We start from the raw sequence: 21372 nt of genomic DNA, 5'->3' as shown, positions 1-21372 counted from the left end.
AAAGCTTAGACTTTGTTGAATTAAATTCATTTCTTAAACTGGGAAATGAAAATGAGATTTACTGAATATAATTAGTTTGTTTCAAAAAACAGTACCTGAGCTGATATACAGTAACATGCTCAAATGACCACAAATTGATATGCAAGTATATCATTTTGGTTGAAACTGGAGCATTATTTCTCAATATTTTAATTATCTCAACTTCATCTGTTGAATTATCTACATTTTGCAGAAAATCATCTGTGCTGTTACATCTTTAAATGGAAGGCTAATTAGGGGTCTCTTGTCACAACAGGTTGTTTCTATTAATTAACATGAAGGATTTATTTGTCACAGTCCAACTTCAATTACCTCCAAACTGAACCTCATCATGTCTGCTGGCAATTGATTTCTTTCCTGCCATAAGTGACAAACCAAATTAGAGTCAAAAGAAAAATCAAATCTGTCTGTGCATATAAAATATTCACATATACTACCATATCCTGCTGAGAGGTGAGAAACTCTGTATGTAGTGCCTCCAAACTGACAATTTGGCTTTTGTAATGTTTGTATAAAAACAAGAGATATTTCAGAACCTATTAAAACATATAATTGCTCAGAGCAAAGCACAACTATTCTGTGTATGCTTTTGTCTTTTATATGATGTACTACATTTGGTAATTATTTTGAAAAAAAGTCAACATAACCAAAATTGATCAAAATAAATACATTTAAAAAAATCAATGTCTAATTTTTATTTGATATAATTAACCCAAAAATAATACAAAGAAGTTGTACCATATTTAATTTTGAATCCAAGATGAGCCCCCTTTCCCCCCCATGGGTACTCCTCTTGGATTTGAGTACAAGCAGGGGGAATAGGCAGCTGCTGTGCCTTCGGCTCTCACTCCAACACGAGCTTGGGGCCAGGCCCAGGGCTGGGACTGTCACAACTGCTGCTGCACAATTGGGTGGAGGTGGCAGAGAGAATGGGGGCCGGGGCTGGAGTTACCACATGCTCCATGTCTCAGCCTAAATTGGTGTCAGAGCCAGAGCTGTAGCACAAGTGACAGGGGGAGGGAGAAAGAGTTAATGGTGGGGCAGTGGCAGTCAGGGAGAAAGCAAAAGGGGGGCCAAGCAAGCATTGGGGGATGCAGCCATGGGGGACAAGAGACAGGGGGGAAACAGACAGCAGGGGACAAGGTGTGGGAGGGACAGATGTCAGGGAACAAGGGGAAGGAGTTAGGCCACTTGATCACTCCACCACCTGCTGCTTGCCCCACTGCAATTTAAGATGCCCCTCCAATAATTAAATTCTACACAAAAGAAAATTTTAATAAAACTTTCCATGTGTGGAGTCTAATTATTGTGAGTTGTCTTCAATTGAAAGCCACCTTAAATTTGGGTAAATATGGCAGTCGCATATTTACTACAGAAATCAATCATGCTGAAATTTACAAAAACAACTTCTAATATTCTGACATAAGGAAGTACTTGTACTCCCCAGAAATTAGAAAATAATATAAAATATTTTTAAATAATTCTGATGTGACAGGCATATTAATATTTATTTTGCTAGCTGCAAACTTTGCTAGCTGTAATAAATAAATAAATAAATGTATTGGATACAAACTATAAAAAAGATGCTCAAAGTATTTTTTAATAAAATGACTTACTAACTGTATACAGCATAATGGGCAAGCTTTAGTTTAAGGACCAGATGCAGGAGACTTGGACTTAGGCTCCAAAACTTTGCTTAAGTGCTGAATTGATAAAACACCCTGACTAACTGATTAGTGCTTTAGGCATCACAGGCAACTAAGTTTCTTGAAAGCTTAAAGTTTACCTACTGTACATGCCCAGCACTGCTGCCATGTTGGGTTAGACTATCCATATCGTTCACCAGGTTTCATTCACAATCGCTTAGCCCGAGTTTCCTGAGAGACCCGATCTCAGGCGTAGGCAATTATTTCAGATGGAGGGCAGCTTAATGAGTTTTGACAAGCCAGAGGGCTGAATGACAGGCAGCCAGAGGCAGATAAATATTTATTTTCTTAAGTTCCTCTTTCACCACTTAGCAGTTAGTATAGAATATGATTTGGGTCCTTCACCTATTTTAATAATACAGTAATTATGTGCCACATTATATTATCCACTATATGCTACAAAAAAGACATTTAAAACAGTAGTTCTAAAAATTATAAATGGGAAAAGAGATGGTGTAAGTTGCTGTGAACAGAAGGGCTTGGTCGTGGCCTCTGGGGCATGGTCTCCATTAAAATATGTGGCCCACACTTTGAAAAGATTTGATAAAGTTTAACACAGAGGATTGGTAGCACCCCTGCACAAGTGTTAAGGTCACTCTCCTCCTCCAATGAATTCAACTAAACAGTGTAAGGTAATAGGGCTTTTAGAGGTGGTTATATAAGAGCTTCTTTAGCTCTGTATTAATACAGTACAAATCCATTATAAAGACCCCCTGGTAGAATGAAGAGAAAACTTCATTAAAATAGGATGTTAGCTACAATAGGGTCTGTCAATTTGTTCCATCTAATACTGAAAAATATTTGTTCCTGCTGCTGAGACTGTCAAAAGCGGGAGTTATTATAACTAGGTTGTACTCTACTTGCAATGGCTCAATAAGCTACCTTATCATATTTAAGATGAGCAAGTTTATATTCTGATATAGATAGATGCTTCTGTGAGAAGCCATACTAATACAACTTCTGTGGCGTTAGAAACTGAAAGTATCCAGCATCCCATCAATTAGCTTGAAGGTAACTATAAATGTGAATATTGTGGTACAGCGCTGCCCGAATATCCATAAAAGTCATTATTAATTTTAATTTCATACTTCAGCAAGCATGATAGAAGTAGCAATATATCAGAAAATATGCAGAAGTATTTAGAAGAGGACAATATGCATTAAAATGTTCAAAGTAATTAAGATGGCACTGCTGGTATAGAAGTGATCCAAGAATGAGAATCCCCGCCGCCTCTTTTTTTTCCTTTTTATTAAATTAATCAAATAATCACATGCTAGTTGCAGTAGATAGTTCTATCTCCCTACCCAATCTTCTGCTTTGCTCTCTACTTTCTGCCCTATCTGATTCTGTGATGCCTATCCCCTCCCTATTTGCTGCATGCCACACACACAGGCTTCTTGTGCCACTTGTAGTATGTACCCCAGCTTGGCCAGCCCTGGCCTAGAGCAGCTATAGTTTGGCTATGCCTATATTTCAAAAGTCCCTGCTTTCCACATCCAGAAATTGTTCAACTGTTGCAAACACCTCACCATCATCTATGAAAACCATCCTACGCAAGTCTTGCTATAACTTGAAAGAGTAGGCAAGAGTCTGAAGGAGTCCAGTCTGCCAGAAAGCAATTCAAAGCTAGAATGGTCATTTGACATATAGGATGATGATTAAGACTTCCCAACTCAACTTTTCATACCACTTGTTCTCAGCTTCTTGCAAACACTGCCATTTGCTAGGACAGTGTTTTGATACTCCTGTCTGTTGTCTTGTCAGTCAAGTATTAACCTTCACTGTCCTAAAAATCTGTGACCAGGACCTTACCAACTGAAGTCACCTTCTTGAATTTCTTACAAGAGGGAGACTGTGTGCACTTCCACTGCATTTTCTATTGAGAGTATTAGGATACAATCCATGTTATACATGCAGGCATAGGCCTGCTTACCATTTTTGCTTGGTTAATTTAAAACATCCTCAGAAGTTCTTTTGGACTGTCGAGATGAACTCTCTTCTAGCCACTTGTTCAACATTCGAGGTGCCCATCTTGTCAACACATTTCTTCATCCCAAAGTCTTTACTGAAGGTGATATGCACTGATGTCCACAATCTCAGCTATGAGCCTGCTTGCTAATCTTCTGCTATTCTTCAGGAGCTTGTGGACCACATCAATTTGTTCTGGTGCAATGGCATCACGGAATGTCCTGACCTCAATTCATTGTCAATGCTGATTCTTTCTCACTGCCAAGAGTATTTTTACAGCAGCAAGTGAAGAGGCATCACCTCCCAGTGTCTATATCCTCACATACTTCGTTATCAAGCCTTTCTTATGGTACTTGGTTACCACTGCAATTCACTCTATTTTATTTTTCAGAATTTCAGTAACTGATTCACCTGAACATATCTTCATACAAGTTCTGCACCAATACAAATATAGCTGCTAACAAAGAAACATATCAAAATACTGTATCTGTGAAATCTGCTGGGCTCTAGTGTATTATGTCAAGTTAGATATTTTCTAAATGCTTCTTGTAAAGTGGCTTGCCATTCTCTTATTGACAAGACCTACACTAGAGCATCTGTCTAAGATGTAGATGCTTTCAGAAGAGAACTCTAACAGAGAGATTAGAAAGACCACCATTCCTGCTCCAGTTATATTTGGATCAGTATAGAATTTCATGACATTCAGAGTAACCAGAAACATTTCAAATGGTCTAGCAGGCCTGAGGCTATATCTAGTGTGTGCTAAAAGTTATATCTGCAAGTCATTAATATATTCGGTTGAATGCCAGCATTGATTTTATAAATGATACACATTGCCATCTGTAGCAGGGCGCCTTCTCCAGCGGTGGCTGTAAGCCCCTGGGGACCAAAAATAATAGTGGCCCATTGGCTGCATGCAACCTGCAAGGAGTTAAGTTGCAGCCTCCAAGGCTCTTGCCTGGCCATCACTCCGCCATTGCTTCAGGTTCCCCCCTCTTTACTCTAGCTCAGGGTGGGCAAAGTCTAGCCCACAGACTCCATTTCCCAGCAGCCCCTGCACACCTTGCTGCAGCCAATTTCTAAGACAGCCCCAGGAGCAGCAGGGCTGTGACAGCATGGGGCCAGGGTTTCCATGGACACTGGTCCGAGCAGCACTGGTAGGGTGTATTGCTGGGCGGAGAGCTGCTCCGGGGCCAGGGCCAGCACCAGGATCTTGCAGCAGTGACAGCATGGCCCAGAGCTGAGGCAGAGCTGCAATCTGCTACCTGCACGCCCCTGACCTGGCTTTGGCCCATACTGTCAACGCTGCAAGATGCCAGGCCCGCCTCTGGCCCCAGTGCAGCTCCCTGCCAGCGCTGCTGAGGCCAGTGTCCAAGGAAACCCTGTCTCCATGCTGTCCCTGCCCTGCTGCTCCAGGGGTCTCCACAAAAACTGGCTGCACCGAGCCAAGCAGGGGCCGCTGGAACTGGAGTCCACCATGGGGCTCATCTGCCGTTTTGCCCACCCCTGCTCTTGCTAAAGCTTTCTGCCTCTGACCCAAGGTGTGGGGCAGTAAAATGCTGCACAAGGAGCCGAAGGAGAGTTCAGGGCCACCCATACAAGGGGAAGGGAGAAATCTCATTCACATGGTGCAGTGAAGGAGTGGGGGGAAACTGAGGCAGCGATGGAGAGGGGGGCACAGTGCAGCAGTAGGGTGGTATCCAGTGCAGCAGAGAGAAAGGGTGCACATATGAGTGTGCAGTACTGTGGAGGAGATGCAGAAGTATCTGCAGGGTTTGCAGCCCAGTGGCCCATGCAGCACTCATTCCCCAGGGCACGTGACATGCACGGATTTAGAAGTTGGACAGTTATGAGCCAACTCATTTACTCACCACTCACAAACTCACTAATGGAAACTGGTTGGTAAAACCAATAGCTGGAATTTAATTGCTGGGATTGGGAATAAGGAGTTCAAGTCTTCTCCTCCTGTAATTTGTTTTCTTAAGGCATCTCAAATTCTGTAACAGGTGTGAAGGAAACAGGATGTACAACTCTGATGCACCCATTTACTTAAGCATCCACCAAACTTGTGACACAGTATCACTATTTAATATTCTTAGTAACAGAAGTATACATTTCAATTCTCATGAGGTCTTTAGTACAGTATCTGAAAGAATAGCTATACAACTAAGTGTTTTTCAGTCATCTGTACTGTAAGATACTGAACTAATAGATTTGAAATCTAGAAATCAATATATATCTGCTTGGAATGCTAAGCACCTGGAGATCCCTTGCCTTTGAGGATGAAAACAGACATCCATTGATTTCTCATTTGTGTAGCCTTAAAAAGTTTAAAGGCAGGACAAATGTGGAGCAAACAGACATCCTTACCCTTCGTTGCACCACATGACCCAAAAATGAGTGGCACAACAACATGTAGCAGTAGACTCTGCCACTTTATTGCAACAGACATCTATTATCTTGTGGCACTTTCTACCCCAGACTCATGCAGTGGTTTTGGAGCAGCAAGGTAAAGTACTTCCACACTCAGCTAGCCTCAAATTGAGGAGGGCCTTTAACCTGATTTCCCACTTCCAAGGCAAGTGTTCTTCCCACTACATTATATGTAAAAGGAGAATAATAGGGGTGCGCCGATAAAGATTTTCTTGGCTGATTATTAACCAGCCATATCAGCAAATACCAATCCAATAGCTGATTTACAGGAATGTAGCCCAGCAGTGTGGAGGGCAGCATCCTGGTGGTAAGTCAGGTGGGGGGCAGATTGAGACCCCCCACAGTGAGGGAGGGAGTGGGGCAGAGGCAGGCACTACCCAGCTGGGCAGGGCATGGGGCCACTTTCCTCCCCTGGACTTTCGTGTGGGGCAAGGGTGAGCTGCATGCTGCGGGGTCAGAGCTATGCCAGCCTCTTCCCAGTGTGGGGACTGGGCCAGGGCTGCTCTAGGGGCACGCAGGCTCAGCTGCAGCAGAGAACAGTGCCTCAAGTAAGGGCGGCATGGGGGGGAACTTGGGGGGCTATAGCTCCCCCAAAATTCCCTGTAGCCCCCTCCCATAGCCACCCCTCTCAAAGTCACCACTGCCTGCCCCACACAGCTGAGCCTGCCGCCCGTCAGACCGCCCATCAGGAAGAGGTTGGTGCAACCCCTGGCCCCGAACCTGCAGCGGGCAACCCATCCTCACCCTACACACAAATCCAGGGGGGACATGCCCCCCATGAGGCTGTGCAGCAGCAGGGAGCTGCCTCCTACACCCCCTCATGCCCCTGGATGGGTTGCAGCATGGGGCCTGGGCTTCCATGCACACTAGCCCCAGCACTGCTGGCAGGACATGTAGCTGAGCAGGGAGTTACTCCAGGGCTGGGATCTTGCAGCAGTGATAGCATGGTCTAGAGCCAGGGTAGAGCTGTGATCCACTGCCTGCATGCCCTGGGACAGCCACAATCTGCTACCTGCATGCCCCTGCCCAGGACATGGCAGGCAGTGGATCACAGCTCTGCCCCGGCTCCAGACTACACTGTCACCGCTGCAAGATCCCAGTCCCGGAGCAGCTCCCTGCCCAGTTACATGCCCTGCCAGCACTCCTGGGGCTGGTCTGCATGGAAACTCTGGCCCCACGCTGTCACAGTGCCACCACTACTGGGGTCTTTATGGAGCAATGTGGCTGTTTGGGGACGAAACTCTAGCTCCCTGGGGGGCCAACCTTTAGAATCAGCACAGACCCCCCAATTCCCCCTCCCTCCCCAAGTGCAGCTCCAATCTCTGCCCTGCCCTCAAATGCCACTCTGATTCCCAACCCCTCCTTGAGTGCCATTCCAACAGTCACTGCAAATACCTCTGTAACTTGGCACCAAGAGCACATTTGTCAAATACACTGCCTGTCCATGTGACAGGTTGGTCACTGCTATCTTAGACAGTCCTAAAATTGTGGGGAGAGGAACAAAGAAAAGAGTAAGAAGCTGAACAAGGTTTTCACTTAAAAATATTAAATATACAACAACTCAATAAACAGAGATTCCCATACTACAAAATCGTATTAAAAATATTATGCTAACACATTTTTTCAGTTAAAGTGGACAAATTTTATATAAAACTAACGAAAACAGAATATGCAACAGTTAAGAAACATAGGTGCAGTTGAGCAATTAAAATGTACTGTCAGCAGCATTAGGAACTGCTTGTTTCAAAACATCCATTACTGGCCAGAGTCTATGGGATAACTGCCAGTCATTCACAGAAGGCTCAAATCTACCTAAGTGGCATCTCCCTTACTATAAGAATATAAACTTTTATATGTATAGCACATATTTTGTAACTTAAAAGAAATTTCTAAACCAGCAGTTAAAAGTATATCACTAACATAGCAGACATCCCCAGAAAAGGCATTGGGGGAGGGGGCAGGGGGGACGACACAGACATATGCCCCCCCCAGATTTGTGCGTGGGACAGAGGCAGGCTGCCTGCTGCGGGCTTGGGGCCAGGGGCTGCACCAGCCTCTTCCTGGCAGGGGTGCTGGGCTGGGGTTGGGCAGGTGGCAGCAGGAAGACTATAGCCCCCCCAAGTCTTCCCCTAGTGCTGCCCCTGCTTGGGGCTCTCCACTCTGCTGCCTTTCCCTCGGGAGCCCCAGCTGCGGGGCAGGCAGGGAGCACATGGCTCCCGAGGGAAAGGCAGCAAAGCGAAAAGCCCTGAGCAGGGGCAGCCCTGGGAAGGGATGACATGACAACAGACTTGTGGGGCTACAGCCACCCCAAAATTTCCCCTCCCAGCACCACCACCCAGTGACAAAAGCACCCCCCCCCAACACCACCACCGCCTGCTCCACACAGCTGAGCCCACTCCAAGCCCAGCCCCTACCACTATGAAGAGGCTGTACAGCTCCTGGCCCCAAGCCCATAGCAGGCAACCACCCACAGCTGTCCCACAACCTGCCCCAGGGTCCCATTCACTGCTCCTGTCCCACTCCCTCCCTCCCTAACTGCAGGGACCTTGATCTGCCTCCCACCCCCCGCAGGCTTACTGGCATAACACTGCTCTCCAAGCTGGTAGGCTGCATTTCTGGCCATGTGCATGCATGCAGCATTTATCAGTGACGTTATCAGCTACACTGGCCAGAAAAAGCCAATAATATTAATTTTCCTTTTACCGGTGCCAATCCAATATATAACCAATATATATCAGTGCATCTCTACTTAAAAAAAGTGATCTGAAAAAGAGAAGTTACTAAAAATGTATGTTTTTTTGACATGTATTAAAAATCGTGTGAGCATTCTTTGAAAACATTTCCTACACAATTTAGTGAGTGGGAAGGATTTCTTGAATTGCTGCACTTTTTCTGCCTAAAGAAATACTAGAAAATGGCAACAGGTAACTGCCTATCTGGCACACAGACTCATTCATGTAGGATCCTGAATGGGTCTTTTCTGTAACTTCTCACATTCAAATTGCACAGGAAGTATTTTTATTTATTCCTGCAAACTTCCACCTGAATGGTACGGGTCCCATTTACATTTGTTAGAATTCCAGTCAAGTTACTGCAACAAGCTTGGCATAGGGTTATCCTGGAAAACTATACAGAAGCTACAGTTAAGGTAGAATATGATCACCTGTCATCACCATGTCAGCTGCAGAAAGCTAATTTAGGTTTATTTAAACATGCTTTCCATGCTTAGTGCATTGTGGCGATATTTCCAGGTGTTAGCCCTGGTCTATCAAGCATGTTATACAGCAGTACAACATAAAGGATCTGGAAATCACTGTATGTTCTATTTATAACCATGTCTGAATAATATTTGGAGTTCTCAAACCAACAAAGATCAGGAATCTTCTCAATAAAAGGTGGAGGTTAAATTTAAGCATGCCAGCTAGGACAAGGTTGACAGGTGGAAGATGACATGGTTCAGAAGCATTAGCATCTGGAGTCAGGAAGTCATGAATTCTAAAGGTGGCTCAGCATGGCCTTGGCAAAGTCCACTTTTCTAGCTGTTTCCCATCTGTATAATGGAGATTATGGCAACACAATACATTTAGAAGAGCTGTTAAAAAAGGATGTTGTAAACCTATTCTGTATGCATACTTGTTCCAGAATAGTCTTAATTTCTTGTTGAGAACCTCACAGAGACCACCCATCAAACAGCTCACCAAACTGTGCAACTTTGTACAGCAAAACCATGTCCTTACTTCGAGAATAAAACTTAAAAATGTTTTGCATTTCCTCTCTTGGCTCCATAGCTTCAATTTAGGCCCGGATTCTTCAACCAATGCTCAAAGTACTCAATGAGACTATTCATTTTTTATGTCAGGAGTGTCAAATTCTGGCATGCAGCATCCCCCCCATCCCCTGGACCAACCTGTGGGGAGGGAGGGGTGCCACATGCAGCACAGATCCCAAACTAGCTGCAAGAGGTGCCATATATGGCATGTATCCAGAACCCTGTGCACAAGGCTGGTCCAGCACGCTTTGTGCGGTGTGTGACTCACCTCTGACCCAGGGACAGCACAAATAGCCAGCTGATAGGGATCTGTAGGCTGTGTCTTTGATGCCCCGATCTATGTACATTAAAAGATTTATGTACATGGGAAAAAATTACCCTAACCCGCTCTATCAGACAGGTAGCAATTCACACTGCAACATGTGTTCCAAAGCCATGTTTTAGCATATCAGACTCCTAAAAACTCAAAGAAATTGTTCAGCAAAAGCAAGGGTGGCCATTTCTGCTCCATGCTAAAAAAAATAAATAAAAAGAAAGGAGAGGGACAATTAAGGGATTAAACAAAAAAAAATGCTTTTCAAGCTTCTCTAGAAGATATATCAGCTGAATGTGAGCAGAAATTAATTCAAAGCTATCATCATTTGAAAAAAAAAAAAAAAAAAAAAGATAGAAGCATGCAGAGGGCTAATTCATGAATGAAGATTTGTGGGCCTGTCATGCCTTTTTCCTGCTACCCTGCATAATTTCCTTTCATAAAAATGTGCTTGTGCTCCTTCACAATGGCTTTTTCTCTTTGGCAATAACATGGATGTACTCCAAAACTTGCATAGATAAATACAACTGCTGAATCAGTTAGGAAAGTGCTACTTTCCAAAATGCCAGTTTAGCTGAGGGACAGAATTTGAACAAGAAAATTTGAACACTAACTTATTCCCAAACGTTTGTTGTTCCAATTACTTCAGCAGCAAACATTCCAAAACGTGATGAAGATGCTAATAACATTTATTTTAACTACTACTAGAGTGAAAGTAAAAGTGTTTTCTCACTGGAAACAAACTGTCTGCCTATACTTTTGTAAAGCCCCCAGTCACAATGTCCATGATCCTAGATCAACTCTCACTTTTTTTAGGTAAACAGTAGGAGGCTAGAGTGAATCTGGAGTGTAAACTCAATATTTAAGCCAGTCATTCTTTAAAATCTCTGCTGATTTTAAATATCTGTCTATTACTCTAGGAAGCTACAATTGATAAATCACATTTCTCACAAAACAGTACTTTCAATCAATATGTAAAAGACAATAGTTATGCTAAATTAATCCAGCAGCTATTGTTAACAGTGTAACAAGTTAACACTCCTAATTCACTGTGCTTGCTAATACAAATAAGTAATTGTTGTTTAAGATTAACTCAAGAGTTGTAGCAGCAAACCTACCAAATTATTTGCTGCTTAATCATTTGGGCTGAAGGTACAAGCTTAATTAAAAGCAGAGTCTTTAATTCATTTTGCACTAGCATCCAGCATTAGGATATTCAAATCACAGGCACTAGTGAGTTAAAATACCTCATTGTGCTCTGTGTTATTAGTACCACACATACCAACCTAGATCGAGAAGTTAAGCACTGCCTGCTACTAAGACATAAAAAAGGCAAAGCCCAGTAGGTTAAAAACAAAAGAATCAGTATGGCAAGTGATATAAATATATTAGGAAATACTTCCATCTCTTTAATATGTCATGAACAGCAACAGAAATGGTCAAATACCATTCATTTCCTTAAAACCTCCCTAAAGTAGTTTAATCTTGTATCAAATCACAGGTAGAAGACCATTTCTATTGCTAATAAATTAAATCTCAAATAAACTGGAGTATATTCTCCAACAGTGTCATTATTTGGAAATCAACCAATAAAATCTGATCTAAAATTTCACAGATTAATGACCATCAAATCACCCGTTGGTCACGAGTGTATATTTCATTTTTAGTACACTTTGTGTTGAATAGTATGGGACTTATGTAACTATCATAAAACAGAAGCAGAAAAAGACTCTCCTCCCCCCAAACAAAACAAAACATCCACATACAATTAAATGTGCTGAAAATGTCAACTCCTGTAACAAACAAATCTTTTCTCCAGTAAGTTACAACTAGCACTCAACAGCTATGTCCAAAACACTGCCAGCAACGTACACTCAAAAACATAAAAGTCCCTTTTACAGCACCCATACCCAATGCCAAATGTATTTTAAGTGACATCACCTAGAATATCCTAGGCTGTTCCACCTCCATTGGTCTTCTACAATATAAATACAACGCTGGTTGGCATTTTTGGGCTCCAAGAATAGGGATAGAGGTTATCGAGTCTGAGGCAACCAGGAAGAAGCAAGTTTTAGGATTTCCCTCATTTTACAGCTAACTACTTCCCTCCTACCACAGCTATTTCTACTTCTAGATTTTCAATATCACAGACTACCAGAAAAACCCAGTGACTTTGCTGTAAGCCTCCAGTAACTAGATTCCGGACTGCATAAGTAGAAGGCCTTAAAATGCACTGGCATAAGTGACCTGACTTAGGAACCCCAAGTTGGCCATTTTGATACCTGGACACATGAAAATTCTGTAACAGGAACTAAGAATTTGAAAACATTTGAAAATTTTGTCTCTTAAGTGCCTAAAAGACTGAAGAGTCCAAAGGCAAGTTTACATTAAACCAATCACACACCAGGGAACGCTGCAGTGGGCACATTATGGCTGCCTCTTACATACTACCTCCCAAATAAAACAGCATAGATAGGTGCACATCAATAAGATCTCCTGAGAGGAAAAGCTTGTTGGCTTGTTGGCACAGGTCCAACACCACACTAAGCCAGTTGCATATTCCTGGTTCACAACACAGTTTATATTGAGTACATCCAGTACGACTGACAGCAGATTTTTCTAGTGCCAACATGGGATGGTGGACAAATATGTCCCATTTTCAAATGGCTCCAATATGCCCAAATCTCAAAGTCCCATTGTCTTTCAGTGTCACTGTGGCAGGATGCAAGCTACTAACCAAACAATGTCTAAGGAAGGTTCTGCATCTGGTCTACCAACCTACTTGTGCAGATGATTCACCTCTATTGTTTCTTTCTGTGTCTGTGAAGGAATGCAATGCCAATTTTATATGTGGACACAGAAAGAAAAACTCTAAAGAGCCTAAATTTAATCCCACAGTCTATTCCTTTAACATTGTGATTTCCAATTTTGTACTTAAGTCTCTATACCTTTCATACTCCTTATTCAACTAAATGAAAGAAGAACATCCTTCTATCACTGTGGTTAAATCATTCTGATTATGAACTAATGTAGTGCCATTTCTGTATGAAGAACAAAAAAGCAATGCTTTTGCTGTACGCGCAGCTGGGCAGGTCATATATAGGACCTTACCAAGAAGTTGGTAGTCAAAGAAGTGCAGGAATGGGCTCAGAAAATCTATCACTACATCAATCCCTAGGCCTAAGCTACAAGTGACAGGAAGCACTTAGGTCTGTTACTGCCAAAGTTCATGAGCTTTACAGCAAGCAAGTCCTTCTATCCCCCAACCTAATGCAAAAATCTATTTACTTAAGCTAAACAAAACTGTTTATTTGGCTGTAAAGAGGTGCAATTAGCACCACTGGTTTCATTGGTGTTTTAGTTGTGGTTTATAATGCTATCAATTATGGCTTTTCATGCAAACCTACTATGGAAGACAGTGGTGTGATAAAGCACCAAGGTGGTCTACAATGGATAGATACATCCTGAACTGGAAGTACTGTCACACATAGCATGCTGCAGTGTCACACAGTAGGGCTAATTACTGATTAGCTCACCTGCAGCACTACAAAAATCAAATTGTCACTTCCTGAATGACAGGTTACTCAACATGTTTACTTACATAACAAGAGTAAATATTTTTGCCCTCAGTAATCAGGTGAAGAGCCAATAGAACTGAGGGTTCTATGACTTCCTTCATCAAAGAGCCAAGTTATCAGCTAAACTTAAAACAGAATTTTCATTAGTGGTATCACTGTAAGAGCCCAAAACGACAAGCTGAATTTGTAAAAAAAAAAAATTAATATCAATAAATAGCTTTTGATTTGTCAAAATCCCCAACAAACTTACAAGCTCAGTGGTTCTAGCTAGCTAGCATGACATCCGAAAGGGACATGGGGGTCATAATTGACCATAAAATGAATATGAGCCACCAGTGTGATGCAACAACATGCTGGCATGCATTAACCGATGCATCTCAAGCAAAACTAAGGAAGTTATTCTCCTGCTCTACGCAGCATTGGTGAGGCCGCAGCTGGAGTACTGTATCCAGTGATGGGCACCACACTTCAAGAAGGATGCAGAGAAGCTTGAGAGAGTCCAGAGAATAGTCACTTGTATGCTTAGAGGCCTGAAGAGCAAGCCATACGAGGGAAAGCTGACAGATATGGGACTGTTCAGCCTAGGAAAGAAAAGACTTTGTGGAGGATTTGGTGGCAGCTTCCAAATATATCAGGGGAGAGGATCAGGGACTAGGTGAACAACTATTCAGAGCACCCTAGTAGAAAACCAGGAGCAATGGTCATAAACTCCTAGAAGGCTTCAGACTGGATGCAAGGAAAAACTTCTTCACGATTCATGTGACCAGACTCTGGAATAGACTCGCAGCTGGGGTGGTGCAGGCACCTACCCTGAAGATCTTCAAAAAGACTGGACGCACACCTTGCTGGCGTTATTTGACCCCAGCAGTTTTTGCTGCCCAGAGCAGGAGAGCTGGACCTGATGATTGTCACAACCCAAAGGTGTGATTTTTGTTTGCGTGTGCTTCAGCACTGCTGAATTATTTCCTGCCACTTGTAGCTTTCTTTGCAGGGTGCATTTCTTCGTTGCAGCAGAGAAATGCACGTTGCAAGGAGTTCCCGCCATTTGTATTCAGATTCGTGCCCCACTATTGGTCAGTTCTAAATTATTCCTACGTGGCTGCTAGTGATTGGCTTGCTAGCCGTATAAGAGGCTTGAGTGGTTTCCGCCCAAGTTGGAGGACTCCACGACTATCAGGAGGAAGAGAACTTCACGTCTCGTGAAGATCTCCAAGCGCTGCGGAGCCTATCGGACCCAGCATGTATTTCAAGAAGGCTATAGGGGTCTGATCAGCCTCTAGCCTCTCCCCGTCACCACCTGATCCCTCGACGTACCCTTCCCTGTGCGCAAAGTTCCACGGAGCCTAGCAAACTTCGTGTGAGTGAATCCAGAGCTCTACCCGGGGTTCGAGTCCTGCAGTTTTTTTTCTTCCCGTCACCGAAACCCCATTGCGACGTACTCCTGAGGTTTCTGTTCATCTCCTGTCGCCAAAACCCCATTGCGACGTACCCTTACGTTCTGCAGGTTCGAGTTTTTTGTTTTGTAACCGCAACTCAAGCAAGTTTTCCTGCCTGCACCGCGACCATCTTCGGTGTAAGTAAAATAATCTTAAATCAACCACTAAGCGTCCGTGCCTAATTCTAGCATGCTGCCTGTCTTCCCCGACCCAGCGTGTCTGGGCTGCTGGCCACAGCCCACCACGCGAAAAAAGGGCCTCGGATCGCTCCCGGCCCGCACAATGATCTCACAAGGTCCCTTCCAACCCTAAATGTCTGTGAGTTTGTGTAAACTGAGCCAAACTGCCACATGAAAACTTTCCGCATGCAGAAGACAAAAGAAGATTATGAGGACATAGAAGAGAATACAAATATCTACTTTTAGCAGAAGATAGCAAAAAGCCAGAGTAGTGAACATTTCAGATCTCTTCAGGAACTCTAAAGATTATTAGAAAATCTGTGTTCAGTGCTATGTACTATAATAAGACTCAAAGTTATTAATTTTGAACTAAGTGATTTTATAGTCTGTCACAACATGTCCTAGTGTCAGTTTGCATTGGTTCCATCTGGATGAAAGCATAACATTCTCTGCACACAACTGGTGGAAATGTGAACAGTTTAATTATACCATAAGCACACTGTAAAACTCAAGCAAGCAGCAAACATTGTTAAACAGATTGCCATGTTCAAATGAGGTTCATAAAGGTTAACATTTTGCTCTTACTCTAGATCCAGATTAGCAAGTGGAAAAGGCAGTTCCCCAAATCCCATTATCTAAATGTATACTACTCAAATATCATTCTGTAGTAGCTTCTGCATGACAGAAGGATATGCAAGCAACCTGATGTAAAGCAAAAAAAAAAAAAAAAAAAAAAAAAAGACCCTGAACTCAGGAAATACCTGTTTCCACACAAGATCATGTCCCGTGTTTCAAGTCATGCTGATTTCAGATGGAGATGAGACATCCCCCCAATATGGGCAACTTCAACCAGAGATTCCCGTATTCAGCGCAGAAAACAAAATCCTCCTTTCTTCACACACACATTTCCACCTGTTTATCACTGCAATGGGCCCATATCCACCACATACAGCTTACCCAGACCAACAGACTCCCAATAACATAATTCAAAACGTTTTATAAAGGTTGCCTAGGTGTAAAGGAGAAGAAGAGACTCAAGCTTATGAACTGGCATCTGTAGATTTCAAAGCACTTTACAAAATAGGTAACCATTAGCCACACGAGAAACTGGGTACAGAGGATCTCAGCAACTCTGTCGCACAGTAAAACACAGGCATATCCCAAAAAAGAATGCAGGCGTCTTGAACCTGTGCACAGTACACTGCCCAACCAACGCGAATTATTTGATTATAGGTAACAAAATATAATTTTTTGTGCAGTGTAGATCCACGCATGTGTACTCAACACGTTTACTTTTGGTTTGTCAAAAGTACACATTTTATTATGCTGTATCCTGCAAGCAAATTCCCTTTTACAGAAAGATGAGGTAATTTGTTCTGCTTCCTTCACTAATTTTTATAGACACGTTGTTTGAGATGCGACGTAGCTACACCATTAGACAGGTCATCATGTTACCCGTGCAAAATGATGCGGGACTTCACAGGTCAATGTCAAATCTACTCAATTAAAAAAAAAAAAGGGGCAAGTAAGCACAGTTTGAACTGCTACAGGCGCTTCCAGTGTCTACCCCATGACAATTGCTTTCAGGCTTTGAGGTGTTTTCCTTTTCTGGGCAGTTATGTTAACAAAACAAACAAACTGACACCAGAGAGTGGAAAGAGACCGGGGAAGAAATATAAGAAGCGAAGAAGAGTGTATGCAGAACACTGAAGGCACAGACGGAATCAATAGGAGCCAATCTATTGCCATGACAGTCATCTTTCTCAGGCGTTACTTTTAAGAACAAAAAGATCCCACAAGACGAGAGGACTGGGGCAGCAGCGCTCCAAGCCCGAGGCGAGCCCCGGCCCTCACCCCCGGGCCCGAACCGCTCGCACCTGACGCGCAAGGCCCCCCGCGCAGGCCGTGCCCGAAACAAGCGGGTGCGGGTGAGCGGGGCCGCCGCGGACCTGCTCCTCCGGCCGCAGCAGCCGCTTCGCCTCCGCGTCTCCCAACTCAGCCAAGTTCCTCGCGCGACGCTACCCAACCCCCGCGGGCCCGACCTCACCTCCTTGACGGGCGGGAATTTCTTGCGGCACTCGAGGCTGAGGCCGCGCAGGTCGCCCTGCATGTTTTCCAGCAGCTTCTTCACCGCCTCTGGGCTGGTGGTGCCGGACATGGCGGCGGCAGCGCCACCGGCCCCGGCCGAGCAGGGGGCAGCGCCTGGCTCCGCAGGCCCGCCCGGACACGTCTGCGCGGCGGCGCCGGAAACCTCCAGCCCCGCCCCTCCCGTTCCCACAATGCCCTGCGCCCCCGCTGCCAGTCAGCTTCGCTTCCGCGCGCGCGGCCCGGGGGCGGGGTCTCATGGCCGTCGGAGGGAAGATGTCAGGCGCCGCGTGCAAGAGCCGGGGGGGGAGGGGGCAGGAGCCGCCGCAGCACCACTGGAGAGGGGCAGGGAGGGGCGTAGATACGTAGCCATGACGTACGCGCTTTCCGCAATCCCTTAGTGTCTTAAAGGCACTGCTGGTGCGGGGCAGACGGAAACCAGACTAACAGTGGGCCGCCTCCAATCCGGTTTCGTTGGCCTGCAGCGGTGTGTACACGCGTACCAAGTTGACTTAAAATAAGCCACATTAGAGCATACACACGTGCAGCTTCCTGACAGAGTGGCAGCCATCTTGGGAGCTGAGTTGACTTAGTAAACCTGAGATAATACATCTGGGAGGTGTATTGTCTTGCGCAGCTTTTAAGTCAACTGCGCTCCATCTGTGGTGTATGCTGTGACAGATTAGTCGACTTAAGAAGGTGAAGTTGGCATAACTGTTAGAAAGTGAATATGTGTGCACAGACGAGTGTCTCTTCCCTTGCCCTCAGAGATAGACAAGCCCATAGCCCCACCTTAAAGCACCTAGGAAAGCCCCAGGGTTTCCCCCCTGCCTCAAACCCCTGCAGGGGGTGCAGAGACACAACAGCCCCTGGAGCAAGGGGAAGTTGAGACTGGAGGTCATGAGGACTGTGACAGTGATAGGGTCAGGCTCCTTAGGGAAGCTGTGAGATCAACGCTGGAAGCTTTCAAAACCAGGTGGAACAGACACTTAGGTTGACAGGGATGTTAGTCAGGGATGAGCCTGCCTAGAGCAGCAGGCTGGACTAGATGACTTGGGCCCTTCAGCCCTACTTTCCTCGGACCCTGGGCCTTAGAATAGTTGCAGCTGATTGGACTTCATTGCTACCTGCACAAAAACATATGAAATTGTTCACAGCAAGGTAGAAAGCTGGGAGGAGTGCGCAGAATCCTGTCAGATCTGGAGGGAGCATCTGGCACTAGGTGCAGCGCAGTGAAGCAGCTTTGATCCAGAGGAGGAAAGCAAAGTGAGAAAGAAGAAAACAACATGCTCTAAACTTGGACTCCAACTCACAAAACACATGGATCTGTGAAACTTGTCACAAGTTGTGTTGCTCTCGCGCTGGGCTCACCAGCCACAAATGGATTAATCAGGCATCTGACTAGACCTTTATGCATACATCATGATCCAGGCCTGATGTACATTTTACCGAAACAACTGCTATACTCCCAACTCAGCCAAGGACAAAGGACATGCAGGGGCCACAGGCAACACTTCAAGGACACCCTCAAGGCAAACATTAAGAAGTGTGTGTTGTATGGACGTCACAAATTGGAAAAAAAACTAGCCCAGGACAGGGTTACAGGGTAATGCCTTGTGAGAGAAGGTACATCTTACTTTGAGAAAAGCTCTCACCCTAGAGGCAGAAAAACAACAGAAATGAATGAAAAGGAAACAAGACCAAGAAATCCAATTCAACCCTCCCTTTAACCACTACCTGTGGTATCTGCCAGAGAGCCTGCAGCTCTAGGATGGCCTTGGCCATCAACAGACTCATTCACAACCCTTTACTTGACCCATGGGAGGGATCATTACTGCTGATATCACCATGATCCAGAGGATCAGCGGTTGTCTATTTTCTATTTACACCCCATGTGTGTAAACAACATGCCGCCTCTGGATGCAAGTCGTATCACAGCCTCATTGGGGCTACCTTAAACTGGCTGCCTGTTTTATAGCTATGAATAAGAAAGTTTGTGCATTAGTCCCATGGCACCCAACCTTCAGTCCATGGGATGAAACTGACCCATGAGGGGGTATCAGCTTGTGGGGCTCTCTAGAGGTCTGGAAATTTGGCAGCTGGAGAGTAGTTGCAGCATTAATTGTCCCAGTTTCCAATGCCACCACCACTCCCCTGCCACCAAATTTCCTGACCTATGGGGAACCCTGAGGACTGAATGACGGTGCCACATGCTGACATACAAAACAAGGCCATAGCACATGGGGCTGGGTTGGACCAGATTTTGGTACACAGAGCTGGAGTTGTACTTCTAGCTGGATCTGTTGCACAAGACTGGGCCAGCATGCAGGGCTGCAACCAGAGACCAACCCCACACTGGATTCAGGCTGTAGAATCTGGCTCATGAACCATCCCTGTGCCTCTCATCCACACCACAGGACTGGAAAGTTGAGGACCACTGCATTAGGCTTACAGTGCACCTCTCCCTCTACTTGAGGTCACACGCAAATAGCTAACTGGACAACAATAAAAAGTAGAAGTGCTTTTTATACTAATTCAAGAAGATCCAAGATGAGCAACTTGAATGTTTCACAGTAGATAATGGTATTGACATCATAGGTATCTCAGAAATATGGTGGAGAGGAAAATCAATAGAATACTGTAAAACCCAGATAGAAATTATACAGGAAAGACAGAATTGGTCTTACTAGTTGGGGAATGGCACTCTACATCAAAGACTGCAATCAAATCAAATAGGGTAGATTTTTCAAGTACAAAGAGAGGTAATCATAGAATTTCTGTGGATAGAAATTGTGTTTCAGTAGAAAAAAAAGTACATCTAGAGATACACTATTGACCCCAGACCAGGACAGCAGCAGCAGACTACAAATGCTATGGGAGTTGGGAGAGGCTATGAAAGCAGAAAACACAGTAATAATGAGTGATTTCAACTATCCACAAGTAGACTGGCTCAATCTAACATCGGGCTAGGATGCAGAGACCAAATTTCTTGACAGTATAAAACAGTTTTCTGGAGCAGTTAGCCCTGGAACCTAGAAGAGGAAAGGCCATTCTTGACATAGTCCTAAGTAATGCATAGGTTCTGGTGCAAAGGGTGTTTGCAATAATGACCACAGCACAACTGTGTTTGACAACCATGTAGGAGGGGAGATAAGGAAAATATCTACCCAGTAGCCTTTAACGTCAAAAAATGGAGATGCTACCAAAATGAGGAAGTTTGTTAGACAGAAGTTAAAGGGGGTTCCCCTTAAGGAGATAAAGAACTTACAAACTTTTTTAAGAATACCGTATTGGAGGCGCAGAGCAAATGCATACTGCAAATCAAAAAAATGGAAAGTAGACCAAAAGAAAGCCAGCATGGTATAAAGGCAGAGTTGCAGAAGCAATAAACAGAAAAAAAGGCTTCATTCAAAGGGGGAGAAGTCAAATCCTAATGAGGAAAATAAAAAAGAGCATGAACTTGTGCAAATCAAATATAAAATGGTAATAAGACAAGCTAAAAAAAGAATTTGAAGAGAAACTTGCTAGAGAGACAGATGGTAACAATACATTTTTTAAAGTGCATTAGAAGCTGAAGGCCTGGCAGGGAGTCGGTTGACCCTTCAGATGATCAGGATGTAAAAAGGGTGCTAAAGGATGACAGGGCCATTGCCAAGAAACTAAATGCTTTCTTTGTATCTGCCTTTACTGTGGAAGGGGTTAGGAAGATTCCCTCACCAGATTCATAGCTCCCTAGGGACAAGTCAATGGAGCTGACCCAAACTGAGGTTTCAATAGATGGGGTCATAGAGGAACTTGATAAACTAAACAGTAGCAAATTGCTAGACCTGATGGCATTCACCCTGGGGTCTTGAAGTAGAGATGTG

General features: G+C 44.3%; 1 protein-coding gene across 2 annotated transcripts in view; it reads right to left on the bottom strand.

The window, feature by feature from the left end:
- The window catches only part of MON2 (MON2 homolog, regulator of endosome-to-Golgi trafficking), a 140879-nt gene extending 123191 nt beyond the window's left edge, over window positions 1-17688 (bottom strand). For both annotated transcript variants that reach the window (XM_006260497.4, XM_014595901.3), the window contains exon 1: window positions 17469-17688. In XM_006260497.4, the coding sequence (XP_006260559.1) occupies window positions 17469-17579 (111 nt within the window). In that variant the 5' untranslated portion in view covers window positions 17580-17688. The remainder of the gene's footprint in view (window positions 1-17468) is intronic.
- Window positions 17689-21372: the final 3684 nt, after the last annotated feature.

This window comes from Alligator mississippiensis, chromosome 4 (genome assembly GCF_030867095.1).
Source record: "Alligator mississippiensis isolate rAllMis1 chromosome 4, rAllMis1, whole genome shotgun sequence".
Lineage (NCBI taxonomy): Eukaryota > Metazoa > Chordata > Crocodylia > Alligatoridae > Alligator > Alligator mississippiensis.
This window is presented reverse-complemented; position numbering and strand designations above follow the sequence as displayed.